This window comes from Monopterus albus, unplaced genomic scaffold, assembly GCF_001952655.1.
Source record: "Monopterus albus unplaced genomic scaffold, M_albus_1.0 scaffold292.1, whole genome shotgun sequence".
NCBI classification, from domain to species: Eukaryota; Metazoa; Chordata; class Actinopteri; order Synbranchiformes; family Synbranchidae; genus Monopterus; species Monopterus albus.
In genome coordinates, this window is record NW_018128172.1 from 967,956 (window position 1) to 994,637 (window position 26,682).

At 43.7% G+C, this 26,682-nt stretch overlaps 2 protein-coding genes across 5 annotated transcripts in view; both read left to right on the top strand.

The window, feature by feature from the left end:
- Positions 1 to 2,508: 2,508 nt before the first annotated feature.
- On the top strand, positions 2,509 to 9,932 carry LOC109973425 (cysteine protease ATG4D-like). Of its 2 annotated transcripts, XM_020623002.1 has the most exons (11): positions 2,509 to 2,652; positions 4,431 to 4,646; positions 5,338 to 5,421; positions 5,766 to 5,939; positions 6,174 to 6,459; positions 6,552 to 6,616; positions 7,329 to 7,456; positions 7,850 to 7,928; positions 8,028 to 8,104; positions 8,942 to 9,061; positions 9,216 to 9,918. In XM_020623002.1, the coding sequence occupies exons 2-11, from the start codon at positions 4,466 to 4,468 to the stop codon at positions 9,384 to 9,386; spliced, it is 1,365 nt and encodes a 454-aa protein (XP_020478658.1). In that variant the 5' UTR covers positions 2,509 to 2,652; positions 4,431 to 4,465; the 3' UTR covers positions 9,387 to 9,918. The 2 variants fall into 2 exon arrangements, with proteins under 2 accessions (XP_020478658.1, XP_020478660.1); XM_020623004.1 differs by lacking the exon at positions 2,509 to 2,652 and having other exon boundaries at positions 4,535 to 4,646; positions 5,749 to 5,939; positions 9,216 to 9,932.
- Positions 9,933 to 12,420: 2,488 nt separating this feature from the next.
- smarca4a (SWI/SNF related BAF chromatin remodeling complex subunit ATPase 4a) overlaps positions 12,421 to 26,682 on the top strand; it is a 19,946-nt gene continuing 5,684 nt past the window's right edge. For 2 of the 3 annotated variants that reach the window (XM_020623071.1, XM_020623073.1), the window contains exons 1-25: positions 12,421 to 12,895; positions 14,829 to 15,104; positions 15,340 to 15,472; positions 16,479 to 16,934; positions 17,155 to 17,253; positions 17,333 to 17,588; positions 17,953 to 18,079; positions 18,203 to 18,376; positions 18,539 to 18,712; positions 18,829 to 18,996; positions 19,081 to 19,131; positions 20,509 to 20,639; positions 21,494 to 21,557; positions 21,652 to 21,761; positions 22,015 to 22,162; positions 22,331 to 22,494; positions 23,202 to 23,268; positions 23,349 to 23,459; positions 23,548 to 23,790; positions 23,869 to 23,982; positions 24,968 to 25,075; positions 25,198 to 25,284; positions 25,534 to 25,580; positions 25,668 to 25,834; positions 25,938 to 26,101. In XM_020623071.1, coding sequence (XP_020478727.1) covers positions 14,883 to 15,104; positions 15,340 to 15,472; positions 16,479 to 16,934; positions 17,155 to 17,253; positions 17,333 to 17,588; positions 17,953 to 18,079; positions 18,203 to 18,376; positions 18,539 to 18,712; positions 18,829 to 18,996; positions 19,081 to 19,131; positions 20,509 to 20,639; positions 21,494 to 21,557; positions 21,652 to 21,761; positions 22,015 to 22,162; positions 22,331 to 22,494; positions 23,202 to 23,268; positions 23,349 to 23,459; positions 23,548 to 23,790; positions 23,869 to 23,982; positions 24,968 to 25,075; positions 25,198 to 25,284; positions 25,534 to 25,580; positions 25,668 to 25,834; positions 25,938 to 26,101 — 3,585 coding nt within the window. In that variant the 5' untranslated portion in view covers positions 12,421 to 12,895; positions 14,829 to 14,882. Of the gene's footprint in view, positions 12,896 to 13,097; positions 13,894 to 14,828; positions 15,105 to 15,339; positions 15,473 to 16,478; positions 16,935 to 17,154; positions 17,254 to 17,332; positions 17,589 to 17,952; positions 18,080 to 18,202; positions 18,377 to 18,538; positions 18,713 to 18,828; positions 18,997 to 19,080; positions 19,132 to 20,508; positions 20,640 to 21,493; positions 21,558 to 21,651; positions 21,762 to 22,014; positions 22,163 to 22,330; positions 22,495 to 23,201; positions 23,269 to 23,348; positions 23,460 to 23,547; positions 23,791 to 23,868; positions 23,983 to 24,967; positions 25,076 to 25,197; positions 25,285 to 25,533; positions 25,581 to 25,667; positions 25,835 to 25,937; positions 26,102 to 26,682 lie in introns of those variants that run through there. The other variant, XM_020623072.1, reaches the window with a different exon arrangement.

Here is a 26,682-nt window from a genome sequence, read left to right on the forward strand (position 1 = left end):
ATTCATGATACGAGAGCTTCAGAAAGAGAGCGACTCTCCGGTGTAACGCCTTTTACTGTAGCATCATACTGACATATCATGAATTAAGAGTGAGAATGAAGGGAAAACGCCAAACACGTGACATGCTGACACGTTAGACATGAACAAAGACGTATCAGCTTGTCAGTAAATGTGTGCACATGGTATCGCATTACACATGGCCATGTATGTACTGTATGTCATTCACAGTGTGTTGTATGTACATAGTTTAAAAAATCATGCATGTCTGAAACTGTACATGGAAAATGAAAGAATATTTAAAAAAGTGAGCACTGTGAACAACTTTCTACTCTAGCAGGCAGACTGTTAGCTACATGTGAGCAGGTTCTGATATGAATCAGCTCTAGTGCCATCATTTAGCTCAGTACAGAGACTACAACATAAACTGGAGTTGCTTAATGTACAAAAATCCACATGTAGTCAATGTATCCTGTAACAAACTGGACCAAAATGTGATGAGATCAGAGGGCGAATTCTCTGGTTTGCTTCAGATCTCTTGAAGGGCTGAGGGGGTTTTAGTGGGAGTGAAGAAAGGAGGAGGTCAGATGAGTTGCACAGGGACACTGTGCCGTTAATGCCACTTATTTTGGTGTCCCCTATTACTAAGTTTACACTGTGCTCTGGACAGGAGAAGACAGAGAAAAGGTGTGTTTTAAATGTCTCCTATCACGCAGCAACATGTGCAGGGACGCTGTATATTTGAGGCTTTTACATGAATACACTGTGTTCAGAGTCTGTTAATGAGGCAAACTATGAAGCAGCGGTTCCCAACCTTTTGGCCTTAACCCTTAAAGCTCGGTCCAGATATGGGTCTGCATGAGCCTACGAGCTCTGAGCATTTAGACCAAGTTTTTTTTCTTTCATTGCACTTTTTGTGTTTTGCTCTAAAGCCAGCATGTGTTTGGAGCTATGTTTCCAAAAATATCTAAATTGTGAACATTTTTCATGTTGCATTCATATATGGTCATAAGTATGTTACTGAACTGGATCTATATACCTTATTTTCTTTATCCAAACGTACACCTGGAGGTTTCTATTGGAAATCTGCTGCTCCATACAGATGTTTTTCTGTGGAGCTTTGTTTTTGTTTGTTTGTTAAAATACTTCAGTATACTGCCCTAAAAAGAGGTGACATGATGCAGGTCTTCCCCAGAAAAAGAATTTGTTAATCGTCTCAGAATCCCTTTTACATGAATCTTGTGACTGCTTGAGGACCAGGTTGGGAACCACTGGTGTAGAGAACAAAAACGGGAGTAGCGCTCGTAGTAGAGTAGGTTAGACTCTTTTCCATTTATGCAGACAAACAGGTTATTGTGTGTTGTTACGTGTGAAGCAAAGTGCTGGTGTTAATATTTAGGGATACGGTGTTTTTTTGTTTGTTTGTTTACACTTAAATGTAGAGTATAATAATATGCAATCCATCAGTGCCCAGACCTTTAACCTGAGCACCTCTGTCACTCAAAACCAGGAGTAGAGTTGTGGAGAGCATCCTTGTGCTGAGGTCTCATTTGTTCCTGTGTATTTCAGAATAATGTTTCAGGCGTCCACTCTGAGGACAACATCAAAAGTCCTGGAGTACAAAGACAGATGTATTGAGACATCTGAGAGGTTCTGCCTGTGCATCTTTCCAGTTCATACTTTATAAATCTGATGCATCTGTTTCAGATTAGTTTTGCAGTCTGAGCTTTAAAAGTCTTTATTTCATCTGTTATGATGTAGTGGGTTAAATATTTGGACAATAACATTGGTGTTTTTGTATGTGAAGTGAAAAACTTGCACTAATTTTGTGTCAAATATCTTTATTTACTTGTATTATATATTTATTATTTTTGTATTTGTTCTGTTTACAAAGTTTTTTTTATTTATTACAGTGTTTTTACATGTGATCAATTAATGGATTTGCATTACCCCAAAAATATTTATTAATTTTATATCTGGACTGAGAAATCTACCAAATGTGTGTGCCGACCTTGTTCTGTGCATTTCCAGTGCTGTCGTTCCATAAATCTGAAATTGCAATGTTGCTGTCATGTCCATCTTTATCCATATTTGTTGTTGGTCATTACACTGATACATAAGCCACTGTTGTGAAAAACAAATGCAAAAAAGCCTGTAATGCAGAGATGTAATTAAATGCTTAGAAAACCCATGTTTTATTCTTTCTTATTTTATTATACTTTTACTTTTTTTTTAAGTAAAAACTTTTTTTCTGTACAACAGCAACAAACAAAGTCAGCGGATGAGACTGAAATAATGCATCAGAATTTCTTAACAGTGGAAAAATATTACATAAAATATTAAATTAAATACATACAGAATTGCGATGTATGTATTCCGCTGTTGAACCATTTAAACTGAACCCCGCTGCAAGATGGCGGCAGAGACGCATCTCATAAATCGGATATCCACAAAGAAGGAGAGGCGGGGACTCGCTGTCATTGGTCTTCTTTTAACCAATCGCAACACGTGCCCAGTACAAACAGGAAGTAAGGCCGAATTCTGTGGTTCGCATATTTTTGTGGAGCCTTGTCTCTTTGGCATCAAAGAAACGAAAACACACAGACATCGTCAGCGTGTAGTTGGAGGAGACACAATTACAATGTCCCAGTGAAGGTAACAGATGAATGTCATGCGTTCATAATGTCATAAATCCTCTCTGGCTCTGAAGTTGGACACCCAAGAGTTCATGGAGTTTTTAAAAGCTGATTTTGCTCAGAAATGTTTGTGGACCTTAATTTATCGCAGTAAACCGTATTTGTTGTCAAATGAACAGTTAATGCTTTGTAAGACGTCACTTCCCGTGATTGTGTTGTGAATTGTTTGTATTAGTAAGCTGGTGGGTTTTTTACGACACATTTGTAAAGTATACACGTTTCTTTGTAGTTTTAACTAAATATTTGTGGAAATATTACACATGGAAAGTATCAAGAACATTTACTGATTTACCAATTTAAACACAGGTCTGAGCAAATATTTCCTGTTTCTGCTACTTTGTACTTCTACTTCACTAAATTTCATATTGTACTTTTTACTTCACTACATTTAATCGACTGCTATAAACAGTGTTTACTTCCGTGATTAATAGTTTACATGAAACGTAGGATGAGCTTATAAAATAGTTTTTGTCACCTTTCATGTCTGATGTGTCAATTTAAAAATAGAAAGGAAAAAAGCTCTGAAATAATTGTATTTAGTTTAAAACGGTTTGAGCCTCAAAGAGATAAAGTTATTAACTGTACTTAACAAAAATCAAACGTTAGCAGATAGTTTTTCTTCCTCATCACTGGGACCTGAGCTCCAGGCTGGGAATCACTTAACTGACTGTTTCTTAACAATACTTCTACTAGAATACTACTTATACCTAGTTCAAATGTAACGTTGTAATACTTGATAATGTAATTTTCTGCACAATGAGTACTTTTACTTTGATGCTTCAAGTACACTTTCTGGATCATCCTGCTTGACCTTCATTTAAGTAGGATTTTGGTAAAGGATCTGATTACTTCTTTAACCACTGTTAAACATCCCGTACGTGTCACCTGACATGGTGTCACTGAATACTGCTGCTTGTTGCTGATGACCTCTTTCAGAGGGAACAGGGCCCCAGCGCGTCTCCTCCTGCAGCTCAGCAGACATATCTGAGATTCCTGGAGTCACAGGGTGCAGTCACATGGTTTTGCTCTTTACTTACTGTGAGGTGATTTGTAATCTTTTACTTAGCTCATCATCTTAACCACTTGTTTAACCATTTTATTTAGGTTTCTTTACAGTGTTCAGTATATTAGCAGGACCTTTACAGTTGCACCACGGGACGTTCCACTGTCTCACTGTTTTTGAGTGTACTTAAGATAACAGTTGCCATACACCAAGAATAAGATGAACATGTGAGCAGACGTGTATATTGTAAACATGACCTTTAACCTTGCTTGTGCAACTTCCTAAGAGGCCCCAAAGTCTGTGTTTGTAGCTCTGTAGAATGTGCTGCATGAAGTCAAAGGTAACTAGAATGGACTGCCTGAGATGAGAGCTCTGGAGCCCTGGGCCTTCTTTCAGCATTCATCCATTCACTTACAGTCATGGAGAGTTACTGACTGTGCTGTGGTGAACATTAACCCATGAGTTCCAGGGGCTGAACTTGTTTGGTTCCAGATATTGCACTGTTTGTTGATGTTAATACTGCTGTTTTGTTATATTACACAGCCTTATGCTGGTCTACTGTTTGCACATTGAGAGCCGATGTACCAGAGTCAAATTACTTGTGTGTCCGTCACACCTGGCCAATAAAGCTGATTCTGATATAATGATATAATCGACTGTATGTGGCTGCACCAGTCATGCTCCTTGTGTCACACCTGTGCAACGAGAGTTTATACTTGTTGTTTTCTGTGCAGGCTGCCATGGAAGTAAATGTTCGTCTCTGGCTGTGATGAATCCCAGCGCCTCATCGGCTCGATCTGAGGGCCAGTGCCCTGTGGATGATCTGATGGATGACTGGCTCTTCCTGTCCTCTGAATCAGTCCTGGAGCTGGGCAGTGATGACCAGGGGGCAGAGGACAGAGGCAAACTCAGATCCAAGTTGGTCTCAGCATGGAACAGTGTCAAATATGGTCAGTGTTATCTTAAGCATTAACTTTATTGCCAAGTATTATCAAAAATACAAGGAATCTGACACCAGCCCAATGGGCCTCGATGTGCACAACAATATAAAAACTATATAAGACCACAAGTAAAAAACTAACTGTCCATCAGAGCGACAGCCTGGGGGAAGAAACTGTCCCTGTGCCTGGTTGTCTTGGTGCACAGTGACCTGTAACACCGTCCAGAGGGAAGGAGTTCAAACAGATTGTGTCCAGGGTGTGAGGGGTCAGCAGTGATCCTCTCCACCCTCCTTTTGACCCGTGAGGTGTACAGGTCCTCCATGGAGGACAGGCTCACACCAATGACCTTTTCTACAGTCCTCACTGTCCTCTGAAGTCTGTACTTGTCCTGTTTGGTTGCTGAGCCAAACCAGACAGTGATGGAGGTGCAGAGAACAGACTGGATGATTCCTCTGTAGAACTGGATCAGCAGCTCCTGGGGCAGATTGAACTTCCTTTAATTAAAATGTGAGCCATGTGCATACAAGAATAACAAGGTCAATGTGATGATAGGATGATGATAGGAGCACATATGCAGGCTGAGAACATCTGGTTTAGTTTGTTCACTTGTGGAAACAGGTCTGAGTCAGTGGGAGGGAAACTTCAGCTGAGATGTGAATGTATCTAAACTGTTTCTCTTTTTAAATGTTTTAATCATCAGGCTGGTCCTTGAAGCAGAAATCCAAATTCAGCAAGAATTCTGCAGTGATCATGCTCGGAAAGTCGTACGAGCTCAAGGACAAAGGTGAGTCTTCCTAACTCTCTAATTACAGGTCAGAAGTTTCACACTTGCATTCAAACAAAAAGAAGTCACCACTTTAGAGCGCCAACCCCAAACATTTGATTCATGTTACACAATTTGAGGGTAACAATACAAAGTGTACGTAGATAAAAGCTGAAATTCAGAATTTGCTAATGTTCCAAAATTTCACATCATCAAAATGGAGTAATTGGACTAAACGAACTAACAGAGGGGAAAATATACTGAAGTGAAAGGTGGATGTAAACTTCTGACCTCAACTGGGTCTCATTACTGTGATTCTAAAAGCAAGGAAGGCATTTTTAATCCAAGATGTGCAACTGTGTCAGAGGAGAAGGAGCATTTCCGACTCTCCTTCGCCTCCCTCCTGTGGCTGACATACAGACGGGGTTTCCCTCCACTGTCTGGCTGCTCTCTGACCACCGACAGCGGCTGGGGTTGTGTTCTACGTACGGGGCAGATGCTGTTGGCACGAGGCCTGCTGCTACACCTGATGCCACCAGGTGACAACACATCATCAAAATGCAGTGTTACACAAAATGCATAGTCCACTGAATGAACAGGGACAGAAAGGCCCCCCCGACCTCTCGGGCCCCTGAGCCTGCAGTAGGCCCACTCTCTAATCCTTCCATGACCTCCAGAGATGTTGTGGCGTCACAGTAGCTTTTTCAATTACAGGAAACAGTTTGGAAAGTTAGATTTACAGTGAGGTAAATAATCTCTTACTCCATCTTGAGGTTGGACCTGGTCCATGAGCCACCATGCTTTCAAAGATGACATGGACCTCGAGAGCCGCCCCGCACACAGCAGACAGAGTTTCCAGGAGGGGCCTCATAAGAGGACACAGAGCTTGGGGTCCCTGCTGGACAGACCAGTGGAGGTCACACACAGACAAGTGGTGTCATGGTTCGCAGACAGTCCCGCAGCCCCCTTTGGGATACACCGGCTGGTGGAGCTGGGAAGGAGCTCAGGGAAGAAGGCCGGGGACTGGTACGGTCCTTCCATTGCAGCGCATATCCTCAGGTGAGACCTGGAGTGATGACGCACTGGTCCAGGTGTCCTCACCAGCTGTTACCAAGGTGCCCCATCCTACAGTGACCCTAATTCTGTTTCAGGAAGGCTGTGGCAGCGTCAGTGGTCTTCCCTAGTCTGGTCGTGTATGTTGCACAAGACTGCACCGGTGAGTACTCTGTATCATCCGTGTGCTCTCTGATCGAAGGCCACAGACTCAGACACTCAGTGTTGTCAGCTCAGCAAATTTCTCACCAGGTTTTTGTGACATTAAAAAAACATTTGGTCAAAAAAGCAAATACATCACAAATCCAGCAAGTTTCGGAGCCGACTGTGAATCTCCGTTCACATCACAGGCCTCAGGGTTTGATCTTATTGTGTTGATGCTGCACGGTCATGTTTGTAAGTGACGTGTATAAAATGCACCAACAGACATCAGCACACTCACCTTCCTCAGGGTGTCCTGGCAGCGGTGACGACAGGCTGTGTGTGCAGAGGAGGAGACGTTAAACATCCACGAGTTCTGATCTGTCTGTTCTGGCAGCGTACGCACACTCGGAGGTCGGATAGGAATCGGTTGCAAAACGTTTTCTGAATTCTATTTAATTGTATTGTTTTACATTGTGGTTATATACAGTATGTGATTTAAAGTGTTGTGTGCGTTTTGTATTGTTTTACATTGTGGTTATATATGTGATTTAAACTCTTTGTTTTTGGTTTCCATTTTTTCAGTGTAGTGTCAGATGCTTTGTTGGGAGTATTAGGAAATGAGCCGCTCTACTTTGGTCTTTTAAACTGAACGAGCTTGAAGTGGAGAAGGATTCACTGAAGCACGTGGACATAAGTGACTTCTGTCTTTCTGTCTTTCTCTGTGTGTTCAGTCTACTTAGAGGACGTGAAGAGATTGTGTGAGCGGCCTCTCCCCCACCCCTGGAAGTCGGTCATCATCCTGGTTCCTGTGCGACTTGGAGGACAAGATCTCAATCCCATCTACATCACCTGCGTCAAAGTATCCAAGCTGAATTTTAATGCATTCACTCCTGTGTGCATTCTGAGTAAACCGAGCAGTTTATAGGAAAAGCTTTAAATGACTTTTGTGTATATATTATGCTGGTCTGTGCCATAGACCTCCACTGTTACCATTAAAAACACCAGTGAACCGAGCTCTGCTAGCGTCCCACGCTGACGTAACAATGTTATGGAGCCGTTTACTCACAGTTTGTAGGATTTGTGTAAAATAGCAAACAAACAAAATCCTTTGACTGCAGGCTTTCTTCTCCCTGTGTTCACCGGTGGCACTGTCCAGTACAAACTTCTGGTGTGGGCTCTTTGTGGTGTGAAAACTGAGCGAAAATGAGTGTGGTGAATGAACGTGGAACAGTTTTTTCCACTTTTTCCATAGAAACTCTTGATGTTAAAATGCTGCATTGGGATCATTGGGGGCAAACCAAAGCACTCCTTGTTCTTCGTCGGCTTCCAAGGTACGTGCGCTGTAGAGTCCACCATAATTACTGTGCTTGGCAGATCGGTGTCAGACCTTTCACTGTGTTTTGTCCCGCTCTGGCCCTACTGTGTGAAAGATGACCACCTGCTGTACATGGACCCTCACTACTGCCAGCCCACAGTGGATGTGACTGAGGAGAACTTTGCCCTGGAGGTAAGAGAAGCACCGCCTCTCCTGTTTTGTTTTCCACTGGGGTGCCTTCATCAACACTGCATGCCATGCTCCTGATGTGTTAGCAGGACGGTTTTTAACTCTTCATTATATAAAGGTGGATATTTTAAGTTTTCATACAGTTGAATTGTCGGTGTCGGTTTGTTTGACTTTCCATTTATACAACAGGAGCTTATTTTTAGCTATTTGACCGTTTATATAACTACTGTATTTCACTTTTCAGTGTCTGCCCAGTATTTTTAGATAACTTTTATCCATTAGTTTTAATAATTAATTTGTTAAATGTATCAATATTTTACCTTTTCAATCTATTTTTGTTTCAATTTTGACCTTTTATCTGTCATTTCTCACATATTTCAACTGTTTATGCATTGTTTTTATTTAACTAGTTCAAAATTCCTCAATTCTTCACAATGAATCATTCATTAGTTTTAGATATTTGAGTCATTTTTAGCTATTTTGACCATTTTTACACAACCTTTCCAAATATTTGTCTACTTTCTAATAAAGATTTCAACCATTTATCCTTTACTATTAAGTATTTTGACCAGTTAATACTTATTAGCTTGTTATTTAGACAGTCTGGGTGTTATAGCTGACTCTGGATGTTTTTATTTGTTACTGTGTGTTTGTAATTAGTTATTTTTTTCGTATTAATTCCACAGTCTCTTTATGCACCCAGGCTGGGAATTACTGGTGTAAACTATTTAACTTGGTGTAAATATTAATTATGACTTCCACATAAGAAGCTGTGGTATTTTGTCTGACTCTGCTGAGACTTTTCTTCTCATTAGTTTCCTTCTCTCCCACCACTTGCAGTCGTTTCACTGTAAATATCCAAGGAAAATGGCCTTTTCTCGCATGGACCCCAGCTGCACCATAGGGTTTTATGCTAAGGGCCAAACGGACTTCGAATCCTTGTGCACAGCTGTTAATAAGGTATGTCCACCTGTTAACATGACGCTGTGTGCTTTTTGAGCATATAATAAGATTTGTGACTTGCCTGATGACCAAATAAAAAATGAATTTGTAGAAGTGGTTCTGGATTGTCTCATGTCTGGTTGAGTTATTTTACAGCGTCTTTCTCCCACAGGCTCTGTCCACATCTGCAGACATGTACCCCATGTTCATATTTGCAGAGGGACACAGTCGGGAGGAGGAGGGAGACGATATACCCACCAACAACTTCACCTATATCCAGAGGAAGCATGAACGGAAAAGAGTCAACACAAGCAGCAGCACAGATGAGTTTGTTCTGTTGTGAACAGAAGACGATGCAGTGTGCTCTGAGGGCTGTTCACTGATCAATAATCTCATACAAAGGTGATACTGTGTGGAAATTACTGAGCGTCAGAACCAACCAGGTCCCTGTGGGACTCCTGAAATGTCTTCTACAGTGAAGGTCTCGAGTATCAGTGAAGACTACTGTGTTTTTATTGTTGTTTTCTGCTCATTCATCTTTTTTATTTGTTTGAGAGCAGAACATTTAAATGAATATAAAGGACCTTAAAGGCTGAAAGATGTTTGCCTGTTGTCTCAGCCCGTTTGCTTATCCATGTTCTGTTTACTTTAATCTGTTCTAATCAATAAAAATAATATAATATGACAGGATGTGCTGATGCTGAAAGGATTAGAAGAAGAAGACTTCAGTGGACAAACGGTCAAATGTGAATGTACTGAAAATATGAGCTGGATTATTTCTTATTTGAATAAGAATGATATACGTGAGAAAGGAGCTTGTTACAAAAACATTTAGTGCAGTGTTGGTTTTTACTGCTGAATGCAGACTGTAGTAAAATGGTTGGGATGGGAGGAGGGGCTGAATCGCTATTATAGTTTATTAAAAAAGCAAGGCCTTCTGCAGCAGCATTTATATTTTTTGGACTCTTCTCGGACTTAGAAATAATGGCAAACAATACAAAATAATGAAGTAGTCTGTTTTTTATCCATGCTACCAGCTTAGTTCTAGGAACACTGGTCAGCCCGTTCACTACTTTGGTCCTGGATGGCATATCTGAAAAACTACTGGATGGGTTGCCACGAAATTACCTTGTCCTGCTATGTCAAAACTATGGTGGCTCCTTTAACCTTTCAAAATTTAGATTAGTCTAATACTTTGTTTTGAAATTAGTTTGCCTCTGCCAACCAGTCAAAGTTATGGGAATAGCACAGATGTGGGGTCACTGTGACTTTGGTCAGTTCATCTCTGAGTCCAAGTGGACATTTGTGCCAAATTTAAAGAAATCCCCATAAGGCGTTCCTGAGATATGGCGTTCACAAGAACGGACTGGACATGCTTCTGGCTTCAGCTGTCAGCGGTGCAGAGGCATAAAAACGGGGAGCTGAGGTGTGTATAACCAACATTCAAAGAAGAGGGTTCACACACACAAACCAGCAAAAACTGCAGTAAATCGTTCACACAGTCACAGAAGCAGACAAATTATACAAATAGACAAAATGACTTCAGAATTCTGTTTAATTATCAAGGCATGGTCTTCATCTAATGTTGCAGCTGGTGAAGGTGGAGCTACATCACATCAGTGCTTCTGAGTGGTAGATCCAAGGAGTTCCTGAATGATATTTCATACTTTACCTGTTAATTATATTTTGTATTGTATTAATACTCTGAAACATAGTTAGAGTAACTACAACTGTTAGAAATGTACTGCAGTAAAAAGCCACAGTGGAAAAAGCACGAGTGTCATTAACTACTAGCTGATGAATTTAAGAATCAGCATCTGCAAAGTAATAAAGCTGTGAAATAAATGTAATGGGGTAAAAAGTACAATATCTCTAGCGAAGTATACAATAACATAAAATGGAAATAAATAAATGTTTAAATTAATTTCCACAACTGCTTAGTTGTGTTACAAGGCTAAAGAATGAGGGGCTGCTCACTCTTGATGCAACACATTTATTTCTGTAAATGACAAAATGCAGTACAGTCATCAGGAGTACACTCATCGATTACACCTTGGAGACTCGCTCATCCCGTACTGACTACCCTTCTTTGACTGGCGTCAACTACGGATGCTTCAGGCATCGGGCGCCCCCTGGTGGTGAGGCGGAGTATACGGGCATAGACAATCCTTTTCCTCTAACACACACTAAGCTAAGGAGTAAATAAACTTCGACAGTAGGTTCTTCAACAGCCCCACTCATCACAACAGTTCAAAATTAAATGGGGGGCAACTATCTTTATACTTAACAATCACACAGTGCCACACATATGTACAGTTTTGAGGTAGATGTGTTCTCAAGTTTTTCATGGCACAGCCATGTTGCTGCCTATAGAACTCTAAATCACAGGGCAGAGGAAGTACCCACAACTGCAGAAGGGGCCAAGAAGGAGAAACTCCACATCCAGAACTCCCTTAAGGCTTGTGGATACCCCAAGTGGGCCTTCACCAAAGCAAGGACAAACACATACAAACACATGTTGTTGGCACATAAGTGCGGTGTACATGAGCTTCTGCTGATTCAGCATCTCAGCTACTTGCGCCACTGTAATATAATCCTCTTCCGCCTCAACATCCTCGTTCGCTTCTGGTTTATTAGCTCTTTTCCCTCTTGGAGGCATTTTAATGGTTGTAGAGTTTGTTCAATGACTTGAAAATGTAGAAGATGTGAAAAATCGTAGAACAGACAAGAGGAGCAATAAAGACATCTGCTTTCACTGCAACCCGGAAGTCAGGACTTTAATTGCACATTGACTGTTGACTGCTGCACATGCTGCTCCCATGCAGCATACATTCTCTTCTTATATCCTTATATATTTTTATTATATTGCTGCATTTGCTGCTTAAAGTGCCTTAGATTTTGTGTTATTTATCTACTTTATATATCATTAGTATTTTGTGGCATTCATGTGGAAAGCAAAGTAAGAATTTCATTGTACAGGGAAACACGTTTCCTAACTGTGCATATGACAAATAAACACTTTGACCTTGACGGAGTCCAAGAGGTGAAACGTCTTCGACCTAGAAATCTAGTCCAGTTGATTTTTTCTAAGTTTTTTTCTGCTCCTTCATCCTGTGACTCCATGTCAGAGACAAACTGTGTACTTTTTACTACACTACATGTACCTGATACCTTCAGGTCCAGAACCAGATGAATCAAACCAAACCCAGTAGAACCATCAGACTCTATTGATCCCAGTAGGAAATCCACCAGCTACCCAGCAGGATGGAAAGTACTTCCCAGTATAAGTATATAAGGTAGTTACCATCAGCTCCACCTTTACCAGCTGCAGCATTAAAGTGATGGACACAGTAATTAGTCACTATGATCCAGTATCAGAGACGTTACTGGGACACGGGCTGTTCTGGGTGTTTTGTTCCTTCAGCTGGGCTACATATTGATGCTAATACTTTTGTATTTTTACTTAAATATATTTTTGATTGCAGACTTTTACTTTCTACATTGTGGTATTTGTACTTTTACCTCAGTAAAGTACCCCCATTGTAAATGAAAGCTCTCTCCACCACATCACCATCAACCCATGGATGTTAACAGCTGTCCCATCCCCCACGCCGGCTTCTCGCTCTTTCTTCCCCATTGTAAAGCAGCCTCTTCTGGGCATGCGAGAAGTGCGTGAGGCGTGAGGCGGGGGGCGCTGGAGAGCCGCACAGCTCGGTCCCTGCGATACTATCAGCCGAGAGGGGGGTGAAGGAAAAAACCCGACTGGAACATCGCTCTTTGTTTCTCGCTGGGAAAAAAAACCTAGAGACGTTGCAACCAGCGAGGAATCAAATACCACCTTTCAGCACTTGTGTAAGTCAGTTGTAATTTTAATATAGGATCAGTGAAGTTTTGTGTGTTTTCCGCTGCTATTGGAGGATAAATCTGCTTTTTGGGGTGTTCTGTGTTAGAGACCGACATCACAGTACCGGTACTGCGGCGCGACAGTGGGCAAATGAATGAAAATAGTTTTTGGACACGGAGCACTGAGCCAAGGGTACGGGAGGCGCGTTGGATCAATTAGCTCCAGCGACGAGGGATGAAGGATGCTCTCAGCGTTCACATGTGGCCTCATACATACATATCCCAGAATAACACTTTCTTTTTGGCTTAATTGGACCGGGAGAGCATGGCCGGCTGGGCTAGCTCTCTAGCCTGCTAGCCACCGTCTGCAGCTAGCTTATGTTGTTGTGTTACTAGAGGCTTTTAGCTAGCAGGCTAGTCTGAGCCGGGGTGGAGTTTGTTTTAGTTTTACCTTAAATTTAGAGTAACTTTATGGCTTAAGAGCTGCCCGATGAATATCGGCAAACTTGTGTCACATTATTAGATGGTAGCATGTTAAAACAACGGGTTTTAGTTGGCGTAATGTAACAAACTAGAAAAATCCGGCTAGGCCTGGCTAATGTTCGCAAAGCTAAGGATGCTAATAATAGCTAATTGTCAATTGTTTGAATGTGTAAACACTAAACAACTGGACTGAGACCGTTTTTACTCAGAGCAGCTGTTCCATCATCTTCTCAGATCTCTGTCTCTGTGTCAGAGCTGTTCAAATAGTGTCACCGAAGTTTTTCTCAGTTGTTTGACCCATGAAGTGACTGTTTAAACAACTCATTGGTGACCCGCTATGGACACTACATTTAGCAGATCGTGCTCCTTAGTTCCTGACCTCACTTTTACAAGTCAGACCTACTCAGTGGTCAGTTTATTGGGAACACCTGTCTCAAACTGAGTCAGTCTAACCCAACGGTGCTGCAGCAAATCCTCCTTCATGAAGATGATGTTCAGTTTGTGCTCAAGACTGTTTCACAGCGGTGTGTGGTCACAACAACTGAGTTTATGTTGCCGTTTTGACCAGGTCTCTCTTGAAAGAGAGAGATTCTAATTCAAGAGACTTCCTTGTTAAATAAAAACATCTGTACGTGGCATCAGTGTTGTAAATAAATGTTTCATTCATTGGCTGACCATCTGTCACATTTTTACTAAAAGCCTTTGGGAGTGCACATATTTAAAAGGAAGGTTCCCTCCACAACAACTTGAAAATCATTTTCCTCTTATTAGCTGTGATTTAGAGGTGTTGGCTGTTCTTCACACTTCAGTCACTGAGGGCTGTTTGGTGTGTAGTTTACACTTTGTAAAGCACCAAACAATTTAAAAAGGCAGCAGCATCACTTCCCCAGAGATGAGGTGCACAGTGATCCACAGACCTCAGTGAAAGCAGCTGAACACACCTACTGTTGACTGCACCATATACCGAATCAATTAATGTGATTAGATGCAGACATTAAGCAGTTAACTGGTTTGTTCATCGACAAAAATAAATCAGTTAGGCCTTTACGTGAATTATCAAGAAAAAAGGCCAACTTTTCTCTGATTCCAGTTTCTAATATGTGGCGTCTGCTGTTGCAATGTGTAATACCTTTGTAAGTAAAAGCTCTTAGCTGTGGCTGTTGGTCACATTTTTCACAGTCTTCTAACATCTTATATACAAAAAAAATCATAGATTAGTCAAAGATTATGCAAATGAATGAGTTGCTTGTGAAAGGTATCACTGTAGTTGGTGGTCGGAGTTTTCCAGGTGTGAAGGTTTTCCAGACTACTACCTTCAGGCCTCAGCTGATTACATCCAACCATTGTCTGAATAATTTGAGCATCATAAAACATGATTTATTTATCTATATTTTTTTAAATGTGATTGTGGACGGATTTGGACAGTTTTCAAAACCCCTATTGTCCCCTCACTCCCCAGGGGTAATTGCTGCTGCTGGTGCTGCTGCCACACATTCCCATTTTCCCCAGAGAGATGTCCACTCCTGACCCCCCGATGGGAGGGACACCTCGGCCTGGACCCTCCCCAGGACCTGGGCCATCTCCAGGAGGCATGATGGGCCCGAGCCCGGGTCCTTCACCAGGCTCAGGCCACAGCATGATGGGGCCCAGCCCAGGCCCTCCTGGATCTGGACACTCCCACCCTCCACAGGGACCCTCAGGATATCCTCAAGACAGCATGCACCAGATGCACAAAGTATAAGAAGTGTTTTTTATTTTTTGTTCTGTTGTCTACCCTACCTTCATTTCGCTTAGTTTTAAAAATGAAATCAGCAGTGGTGAATGTTTGACAACTACTTTCTCACTGGTTTGCTAAACATTGACAATCCTAATCTAAATATCTTAACAGTTTTTACAATAATTGCTTCCCAACTAAGACTGTATAAATTATGTATTTATAGTGTTTCACTAGATTATTCTTTGTTAATCAGCCAATGGAAGCTATGCATGAAAAGGCGATGCCTGATGATCCTCGCTACGGCCAGATAAAGGGCATGGGCATGAGACCAGGGGTGCACAGTGGGATGGGACCCCCTCCGAGCCCGATGGACCAACACTCTCAAGGTAACACATCCTCCAGTATTGGGTTTTTCAAAAATGTGTGTCCTAAGTTCACACAATAAATATTAAAAACAAGTAAATGCTTTACATTCGTTTCGTAGTTTATTTTTATAGTCTGCATGCCTCATGAAGGTTGCCCGGTTGAGTCAACAAACAGCTCCAACACGTGGTTCTGTGCAGCATGAGAAGCTAGCGGAGCAGTGTAAACGGAGCAGAGATCAGTGACTCTGTCTTCAGAGTCTGTACAAAGTGACGGCTGTTCTCAGCCTGTGGAGTTGTTTGCTGGAAACAGACAGCCTCCCATGTTTCCTGAGGAAGAAATCTGCCACCCAGTGCAGCGGTGCGGTGGACATTAGTGGAGGTCTATGGCACAGACCGATAAGCTGAACCAGGGTCTGGACTCACACAAATTACAGTGAGGACACCACATTCACTGGTGGTTTGTCTCTGGATGGGGTTTGTGGGACATGACACAAATGGACAAAGTCAACGGCTGCATCATTTAAGGTGTGTGCATTGTCAGCTCCACACAGGACGAACAGATATATCAGATACACAAACAAGAGTACAAGCAACAGAGAGAGAGAAAACCCATCCAGCCGGTTCCTCTTGTATTACTGCTCATTTGGCAGTGTGAGCAGACGGCAGCAGGTGGGATGATGACAGGGGCGGGGTGGAGGGGCTTCCCCTTTCAGACACTAACAAAGGCAGCTGCACACAGTCAGTAAGCAAAAGAGGATCGGAGAGAGAGAGACAGAAGTGACAGCGGTGTTATAGCTGACTCGTGGTACACAAAGGTGTAACTTTTTTATGTGAGGTAAGAAGCATTTTGTTCAGGGGTCAGTGTGGCCCAAACTAAATCTAATAAAAGTGCCTCTCACGTAGCTTATAGTCAATACCTCAACTATCATTAAGGTTAGATCTGGCTTAGTTGTTAAAAACCTATTTAACACAATGCCTGAATCGTTATTTTGGCACACCCATCATGCAACTGTTCTGTGTTCCTCAGGTTACCCCTCTCCATTGGGAAGCTCAGAGCACGCGCCCAGTCCTGTCCCAGCAAACGGCCCTCCCTCTGGCCCCATGATGCCTGGAGGACCCTCTGGCCCTGGGGCTGGCCCAATGGAGGGTGGCGGTGACCCCAGTCAGGGCATAGGCCAACCTAATCGTGGAGGTCCCCAGGGTCCAGGTGGACCAGGAAATGCAGGAGGTGGACCAGGTGGACCCACTCCTTTCAACCAGAACCAGCTGCACCAGCTCCGGGCCCAGATCATGGCGTACAAGATGCTGGCGCGCAGTCAGCCCTTACCGGAGCACCTGCAGATGGCGGTGCAGGGGAAAAGGCCCATGCCAGGGATGCAGCAACAGCCCATGCCTAACATGCCACCATCTACGGGGCCTGCAGCTGGACCTGGGCCTGGGCCTGGGCCAGGACCAGCTCAGGCCAACTACAACAGACCACATGGTGGGTCAATAAAGGCCTGCAGGAAGTATTTTGTTTATTTCTGTAATATTTGCTTCCTCTTAAAATTATTTCCACACACATTTGTAACAGAAGTCTTAAACAAAGGAAGCAGAATATTTGGCAGCTCAGCAGAGACCCCTAGTGGTGGAACATGTGTTTGCTTTAGCTCTTCCAACATTTAGTCTTTAGGTGAAAAATTATATTGTTCTTCTTGGCCTAGGCATGGTAGGTCCCAATATGGTGCCTCCTGGACCTGCAGGAGTCCCCCCAGGTATGCAAGGCCAGCCTACAAATGGACCCCCTAAGTCATGGCCTGAGGGTAAGCTTTGTTTTGAGGCTCACTTCATCCAGTTTCATGAGCACATGCAGCAAAGCAGATTCTGATTCCTCGCTTCTAGGACCAATGGTGAATGCTGCTGCTCCATCCAACCCTCCTCAGAAGCTGATTCCTCCTCAGCCCACAGGCAGACCCTCTCCTGCTCCCCCCTCTGTGCCCCCCGCTGCCTCCCCAGTAATGCCCCCTCAGACACAGTCCCCAGGGCAGCCTGCCCAGCCCCCTCCCATGATGCTGCACCAGAAGCAGAACCGCATAACTCCCATCCAAAAACCTCGTGGGCTGGACCCAGTGGAGATCCTCCAGGAAAGAGAATACAGGTGAGACAGGGCGGGAGAAAAGTGTTGCTACCTTCAACTAAACTATTTTCTCGGAAATAAGTTGATACTGACAAAAGTAATTGGTTTCCACTGTTCTCTGATTTTTAATGTAACGCTTTAAATAATACAACAACTGGATTTGGACAGAAATATCGGGAGCCATAACCTGCTGTTTGGTAGCATCGCTCACACTGCATTTGGATGTGTGTTGTCTATTTCAATGGAGAAAAAGTGTTTGACCAACTTCTTTTACATCTGCTGTGTTCACTCTTCTAATTGTGGACAATCAGCCTGCAGGGGACAAAAACTGTGGTTCAAATTTTTGGCTGTTACTGGTGCAACCTGTTTGTATCGTGTTCTCCAGGCTACAGGCCCGTATTGCCCACCGTATCCAGGAGCTGGAGAACCTGCCTGGCTCTCTAGCGGGTGACCTGCGCACCAAAGCCACCATCGAGCTGAAGGCCCTGAGACTGCTTAACTTCCAGAGACAGGTACTGCTTTTGCACGAAATGTCTAATGACAAGTGCTTATTTAACCAGTCTCAGATGTTATTGTCACCAGTTTTCCTCTGCGAACCATCTGCAGAATCTAACATGTTGACGTTGTTTCTACAGCTGCGTCAGGAGGTGGTGGTCTGCATGCGTCGTGACACTGCTTTGGAAACTGCCCTCAATGCTAAGGCCTACAAACGCAGCAAACGCCAGTCCCTACGTGAAGCCCGCATCACTGAGAAGCTTGAGAAACAACAGAAAATTGAACAGGAGCGTAAACGTCGTCAGAAACACCAGGTACTTCCTGTCTACGCCCAGTAGTTCGGTGTCCTTGTTATTTTGTTGTGGACAAAGTAAAAAACAAAGTTTTAAAGAGATGGAAAAATGGCTTAAATTCAGTTCAGGTTCTTCCCAGAGTTTTATACCAGAGCAGTACTTTGTATGTTGTTCTGTTAATAGGAATACCTCAACAGCATCCTGCAGCATGCCAAGGACTTTAAGGAGTACCACCGCTCCATCACAGCAAAACTCCAGAAGGCCACTAAAGCTGTCGCCACCTATCATGCCAATACTGAGCGTGAGCAGAAGAAGGAGAATGAACGCATAGAAAAGGAGAGAATGCGGAGGCTGATGGTGAGACGATCATATTTATTGGAGACTTAAGTACAGTACGAGTTTGTATTTGCTCGTAGGTCCCAGAAACAGAAGGAAGAAAAACAAGCCTCTGTCCCCTCTGAATCTTTGCCCAGGCTGAAGATGAAGAAGGCTATCGTAAACTTATCGACCAAAAGAAAGATAAGCGTCTGGCCTACCTGCTGCAGCAGACGGATGAATACGTGGCCAACCTCACCGAGCTGGTGCGTGCGCACAAGGCCGCACAAGCTCTCAAAGAGAAGAAAAAGAAGAAGAAAAAGAAGGTAAGTGTTTGTAGTGGCCATTTGTACTGAGTCATGTTCTGAGTTGAATCTTTTTCACACAGTTGAATTATTTCACCCTTTCAGAAGCCAGAGGCTGCTGAGGGTGGCGCTCCTGCCCTGGGACCTGATGGAGAGGTCAGTTCACTGCTGAATACGTGACAGGTTAAGAATGAAAACAGTGAACAAACTCCTGCACACTGTTTCACTTAGAGCTCTGATCTTTATTAATCTACACTGTTTTGGTTTGTTCAGCCTTGTTTGTGCATCTGGGGAAACAGCCCATTATTCCACCTGTAAGCACAGAGGTTATGCCCCGTGGTCCCAGATTTTCCCCACATGCCCTCAAAGCAGAAAACAGAGGAAGTATGATGACGGTTATTTGGATTTTCATGGACTGGTCCTGATGATGCTCCACTGCCACAGTATGGTATTTGCAAAATGGTGCTAGATAATGACAGTAGAGCTGCGTTTCCACTGCCAGAGCCTAACCCACCCCCTGCTCCCCTTAACCATCGCCCAGTATAACCTCACGAGTTGATGCAGATGTCTTGCTTTGCTTAGTTGATAAGAAACTAGAGGAGCTGTGGTCACAGAGTAAAGCAATTAGGACATTTAGCGCTGAGTACCGAGGCAGCCGAAGCACCATATCGTGTGACGTTACACAGCTGAGGCATACACACAGTGCAGAGACGCTGATATGAAAAGCAGCTCTGTGCATGGTGCACAGTGATGGTTCGGTTTGGTGGCTGACTGAGTTTGATGTGTTTTAAAAACGGACTTAACTAAAAGGTACAAATGGGCCTTAAAATGTATGATTTTGTTTTAGTAAGGGTGTCTGTTTTCAGTTTGTGTTTGGACTGTGGGGGATTAAAGGTGCAGCTGCGACCCAGGAAAGACCAGTAAGACGATGGTGGATTTTGAAAGCAGCCAACTGAAGAAATCCTACCCTTTCCTTGTGATTTCTATCCAGAGCTGTTTTTCCAAAACGTGCACTGCCTCCCTGGTGTCAATCAAGATATATGCAAGAATAGGCTTAATGGTTATGAATATTAACACTTTGTAATAATTCTTTAGTATATTACTTGTGTGGTGTAGAAGTGAATCATTTACTGCTTGCAAACCAATGATGGTAAGATGATGTCATGGGGTAGGACTGGATAAGTCTGACTTCTTCCTACTCCATTCAAGCATGTACTAGGTATAAGCACATTGATAATGGATTAGCATTTGTTGGATATGTGTGAAATTATGTTGATATATCAACTGTCTGAGGGAAGGCTCACTTTGACACACTTTGAAACAACCTGTATTAGACTGAAACCCTGCACATTCATAAATATTACACCTGTGAGTGAGACTGTGGGAGTTTGTTCATAGCTTTAGTCTAAAAGAAGAAAATTATTTTCAGGGATCAGCTCAAATAAAATGTCAGGATTTATCATCTTAACGTGCACCCCTGTGTTTTCTTTCTGGTATTAATGTTTTTTTTTCTCCTCTCCTGTCATGTCCCAGCCGTTAGATGAAACCAGTCAAATGAGCGACTTACCAGTGAAGGTCATCCATGTGGACAGTGGAAAGATCCTGACCGGGGGCGATGCACCTAAGGCTGGTCAGCTGGAGGCCTGGCTTGAAATGAACCCAGGGTTAGTGTCATGTCTGCCTTGTAACCTTTGCAGGGGAGATAATCGCACTGCCCATATCCACACCTGTGTGTGTCAGGGCCATGTACCCGCCTCCAGTGTGAACACGCTGAGCTCCTAAACTGCCACACATGCACAGATGGAACTGAAATGTGAGCCACATGCACACAAGAATACGGTATTTGCGATGGTCAAATGGCCCAGTTTCCTCCCAAACCACTGGGTTACGATATGTTCCTCCCAGTTTGGCCTGATCAGAAGCTTCTCTATAAACATCCACCACATGTGAAACGTCCTGGTCTCTCCACTGACCCCGTCGCTGTCGTCGCTTTCCTCCATGTCTATTGTTACCGGTCTGTGAGGGGCCGACGCCGAATGATGACGACAGGCCGTATGTGCAGAGGAGGAGACGTTAAAACGACCACATGGATTCTGATCTGACCGTTCTGACGGCGCTGCACAGTCAGAGGTCGGAGAGGAATCGGGTCTAGGAGCACATAGGCAGGTGGCCCAGATCTGGTCTGAGGACACCTGGTCTGGTCTGTTCACACTGCTGTGGACACACCAGGTCTGGGAAACCTCAGCTGGGATGTGGACATAGTAGAAAGTGACACTAACATCCCAGGAAAAGTTATTTGTTTTGGTGCGGTCACACTGAAGAGGCAGGAGACACTTCACTGGTTTAAATTGATGGTAATGCTAGAAAAATGTTTTAAAATAAAGGCTACGAGTTACATCCCACATTGTTTGATGAACATCAAAGCCATGTTTTAACCGATAGCAGTCGTCCTCTGGCAGAACAGTAAAGATAAACCCATGATATCTCTAAATGTCAGTAACATTTTGTTCCTCTGCAGGTATGAAGTAGCGCCACGTTCCGACAGTGAAGACAGTGGTTCAGAAGAGGAGGATGAGGAAGAGGTACATAACACAGTGAACTCCACATCAAAGCAGAATGTTCGCTAGTAATTTTCTTGCAAATGGTTTTCTATTTGTTTTTTGTTTGTTTTTTCAGGAAGAAGAGGAGCAGTCCCAGCACTCGGCAGCTCTAGCAGAGGAGAAGAAGAAGATTCCTGACCCTGACAGTGAAGACGTATCTGAAGTGGATGTGCTGCACATCATCGAGTAAGATGAAACCGCTGGGATTTTGGTGTTGTTATTGCAAGGCCATCTTTGTGGCACTAAATTAGGTGCAAAGCGCAGTATGGTGTGAGTTTGTTTTGTGTCCATGAAAAGACATTGGGCAGAGTAGTTTTAAAAACTAGTCAGCTCATGATTAAATCACACATTTGTGATATTATCTTTGTCTTAGTTGTTTTTAGTTGCAGCTTTTTGTCCACCCAGAAACTGAGTTTTGTTCCTCCACTGCTTCCACCAGACACGCCAAGCAGGATGTAGACGACGAGTACAGCAATGCATCGTTCAACCGAGGCCTGCAGTCCTACTACGCTGTGGCTCACGCAGCCACAGAGAAAGTGGAGAGACAGTCGTCTCTGCTGGTTAATGGGCAGCTCAAGCAATACCAGGTACACACCCCAACTCACTGAAAATTGTCCAGTAACCGCAGTGAGTGTAAAGGTAACATGTATGAAGAAATGATGCTTTTTGTCAGTGTCCTCTCACATGTAATTGGATTCAACTAGGTGGTTTAATGAGCTGAGCCATCTGAAGCTAACTGGCCCCTCTGTGTTCAGATCAAAGGTCTGGAGTGGCTGGTGTCGCTTTACAACAACAACTTGAACGGCATCCTGGCCGACGAGATGGGGCTAGGAAAAACTATCCAGACCATCGCCCTCATCACTTACCTCATGGAGTACAAGCGCCTCAATGGGCCCTTCCTCATCATTGTACCTCTCTCGTGAGTCCTCACACCTCCTCCTCAGCTCCACGTGCTCACCTTGGAAATCAGGGTTTCCACGGTTTCTCAAAAAGTCTTAAATGCAATTTAAAAAATGACTCATCATGTTTAGGCTAATTATATAAAAGTTAACACGACTTCTTTAAAGTCGTGTTAACTTCAGTCGTGCTTTTATGTTTTTGGGAAAACGCTGAGCAGACAGTAGCGCCGTCTGTGGTACGCTGGCTCCATGTTGTAGTTCTGTCTCTCATCAGGTCGTATTTATCAGGCTGTAATAAAACTACAAGCCAAACCGACCTGGAACCAGAACATCTACGGTCAGAATTTATCGAACACTCAGCGAGCGCGTTGTGCTGCGTGAGGTAACGTGGCGCGTCTTTATCAGCGGCTGTTTCTGTGACTGTCATCGACCTAGTGTGGGGACGTGCTGGTTTACAGAGACCTGGACTGAAACCACTCGGTGTTTGGCCGGAGCCTGTAAAACACAACAGAGTCACAGCGGCAAGAAAACGCTGACTTTAGGATCTTTGGGTGTAAAGGCACTGGAGTCGCCGTGGACGTTAGAGAAACACACGGCTGTTAGAAGCCGCCTGTGGACGTCTGCCGTCGCACGGTGTTGTGTTAACGTGGGGAGCGGCACCAAGGGCCCAGCACTATGTTTGTATGTTGATGTGTTGAATAGAACCAGAGTTGTTTTTGTTTTGCAGAACTCTATCAAACTGGGTCTACGAGTTTGATAAGTGGGCGCCATCTGTGGTGAAGGTCTCCTACAAGGTTAGTGGAACCTCTTTGGATGTTGTCGTTCAGTCATTTATGCACTTTTGTTGTTGAACACACATTCTGTTGACTCACAGGGCTCTCCAGCTGCTCGTCGTTCATTCGTTCCTATCTTGCGCAGTGGCAAGTTCAACGTGTTGCTCACCACGTACGAGTACATTATCAAAGACAAACAGGTGCTAGCAAAGGTAAGAGGGCATCCTCAGACTGTCCCCAGTGGTAATAATACTTCAGAACTCTGTGTCATTCTCAGATGCATGTTTCTTCCTCTCAAAGATTCGTTGGAAGTACATGATTGTGGACGAAGGTCACCGTATGAAGAACCACCACTGTAAGCTGACCCAGGTCTTGAACACACACTACCTAGCCCCACGGCGCCTGCTGCTCACAGGCACTCCACTGCAGAACAAGCTACCTGAGCTCTGGGCCCTGCTCAACTTCCTGCTGCCCACCATTTTTAAAAGCTGCAGCACCTTCGAGCAGTGGTTCAACGCTCCCTTCGCCATGACTGGAGAGAAGGTGAGCAGGAGCGTGGCACGTTGAGCTGCGGTAAAGTGCTGTTGGACTGTGAATACATCTTCCTCTGTTTCCCCCAAGGTTGACCTCAACGAAGAAGAGACCATCCTGATTATTCGACGTTTACACAAGGTGCTTCGACCTTTCCTGCTGCGCCGGCTCAAGAAAGAAGTCGAGGCCCAGTTGCCCGAGAAGGTCAGGCTGCCTTCAGGTTTATTCATCTGGCTCATTATTTGATTTCAATGAGATAAAATGTCGTTCTTCAAAATGACTTTTACAGATTTTATTAATGTAAAAGTGGATATTGTGTCAGTGTTGTTTTCTTACAGCCGAATTCTCCATGCAGGTTAAATTAGCCTTATTTTTTATTTCTTATTTTAGCCAGTGTTTCCTACAGACATTTACTTGGCCCAGCTGTAAACACCATCCGCAGTCAATTCACTAGAAGATCATTTCTACGCACTCGATTTTGTTTTGTTTTTTTGTTGTTTTGTTTTGTTTTTTAGCGATTTAAATCTTATTTTGTTGTAGACCTGTGCACAGTGCTGATTCACTCAGCCGCTCCATGCCCCACTCTCTCTCTCACTCTGTTCTCAATGCACTGCTGTCAATCATGGAGACCCAACTCTTCAAATGAGGGTTTAACCAGCTAGTAAGGATGGCTAAGCTAACGTCAGCATACAGTTGTGTTGCCAAGGTTAGCACGCCATATGTAGCATGAATGTATACGGACTGCTCTGCAAGTAGCAAACGTTAAAGCTAATCCTCTGACACTGAGTTGTTTATTCCCTCAGCCCAGAGGAATATTGAAAAACATTTTCCTAGACCCAGAAGGTCTCGTCCCGACGAGGTGCTGACAGTCGGGACCAGAGGTTTGAGCAAAACAGAGTTAGTGTTAGACAATTACGAAAGCCTGTTGAAAAGCTGACCAGTGTGTAGGAGAGGAGGACATGGAGCCAGCCGGTGCAGCAACAGCAAGCACAGAGACGCCATAGTAGTACTGTTTCATTACTTTTAGCTAAGTATTCAATGTTTGATTGCTTTTAGCTATTTCAGCATCTCTGCTCTCTTGCTGACCAGTTCTCATGCACGCTCAGTTGCAGCATGCTGTGAACCGTTTCTGTAACACAGATATGTAGATTGCTGGTGGTCTGAGCTTTTCCCTTCTTCCTGTTTCTAGGTGGAGTATGTGATAAAGTGCGACATGTCCGCCCTGCAGAGGGTTCTATACAGACACATGCAGGCCAAAGGCGTTCTGCTCACCGATGGCTCAGAAAAAGACAAGAAGGTGCGCAGAAGAAGAAGTCTTAAATTTATTTTTATTTTGCTTCAATTGTTGTTTCAAAGCCCCAAAATATTCAGGAACTAATAGCTGTATTTTTTCTGATTTTTTTCCCTCTGATCCTCCAGGGTAAAGGTGGCACGAAGACCCTAATGAACACTATCATGCAGCTGAGGAAAATTTGCAACCACCCCTACATGTTCCAGCACATTGAGGTACCACACACCAGCTTCACCACCTTCATTATCACCTCAGATGGTTTTCTCCCTAGTAGGCAGATTTAAAAATCCTCAGCTGGATGCCCTACACACACACAACTACTGCACAGTTCACCTGTGTGCAGCAGTGTTTTTGTTTCATCCCTGCTAAATAAAACTTACTAAAAATGAAAACTGTGCATGAATGCTTACAGAATTTAAAATCAGTCTGATTGTTTTAACTCTGGCTTGTTTTTTTGTTTACAGGAGTCTTTCTCTGAGCATCTCGGTTATTCTGGTGGAATAGTGAGTGGGTATGTAAAGCTTGAAACTGGGCATGTTTGTACAGGTCACGTGGTCTTCTATAGGTGTGAATACATGTTTTTCCTCTGCTTGCCCAGCCCTGACCTGTACCGCTCCTCTGGGAAGTTTGAGCTGCTGGATCGTATCCTGCCCAAGCTCAGGGCCACCAAGCACAAAGTGCTGCTCTTCTGCCAGATGACCTCACTCATGACCATCATGGAAGACTACTTCGCGTACCGCAACTTCAAGTACCTGCGACTGGATGGTGAGACATTTGGCCTATTAGCTGTTTGTCACATCCCCTGTGTCTTCTATGAAGAAGTGCTTTTAGCTGACTTGTAAATTAATGCTGGCCTGATCTCCCATAGGAACCACCAAAGCCGAGGACCGTGGCATGCTACTGAAGACTTTCAATGACCCGGCCTCAGAGTACTTTGTGTTCCTGCTCAGCACCAGGGCTGGAGGCCTGGGCCTCAACCTGCAGTCTGCTGACACGGTCATCATCTTTGACAGTGACTGGAACCCTCATCAGGTACTCGAATATATGCCAAATGAATGCCACAAAATACAAGTGAAATATAAAGTAGATAAATAAGTAACACAAAATCTAAGGCACTTTAAGCAGCAATATAATAAAAATATATAAGAATATAATAGAGAACGTATGCTGCATGGGAGCAGCAGTCAACAGTCAATGTGCAAACTGAGAATGTAAACAGTACATCACATATTTCCTGGTAATAAACACCTCAGCTGTTTAGGAGTCTGATGGCAGAGGGAAAGAAAGAGTTTTTCAGTCTACTGGTCCTGCATTTCACACTAAGGAACCTCCGGCCAGAGGGTAAGAAGGTGAACAGTCCGTGTTGGTGGTGGGTGGGATCTTTGAGGATGGAGGCAGCTTTCCTACACACCCTGCGGTGGTAAATGCTCTGCAGAGAGGGCAGTGGAGTCCTGGTGATCTTCTCCACAGTCTTTATCACTCTCTGCAGGCGCTTGTGGTCCATATCAGTAGCGCTGCCATACCAGACAGTGATGCAGCTGGTCAAGATGCTCTCAATGATGCAGCTGTAGAAGTTGCTGAGGATCCTAGGCGACATGCCAAACCTCCTCAGC

What these genes read in the sequence shown, in the direction of transcription:
- LOC109973425 (XM_020623002.1), top strand. Translation starts at nt 4,466, where the DNA reads ATGAATCCCAGCGCCTCATCGGCTCGATCTGAGGGCCAGTGCCCTGTG. An exon ending in TCTACATCACCTGCGTCAAA is followed by an intron (nt 7,457 to 7,849) that starts GTATCCAAGCTG and finishes CTTTTTCCATAG; the next exon opens with AAACTCTTGATGTTAAAATG. An exon ending in TGTGCACAGCTGTTAATAAG is followed by an intron (nt 9,062 to 9,215) that starts GTATGTCCACCT and finishes TTTCTCCCACAG; the next exon opens with GCTCTGTCCACATCTGCAGA.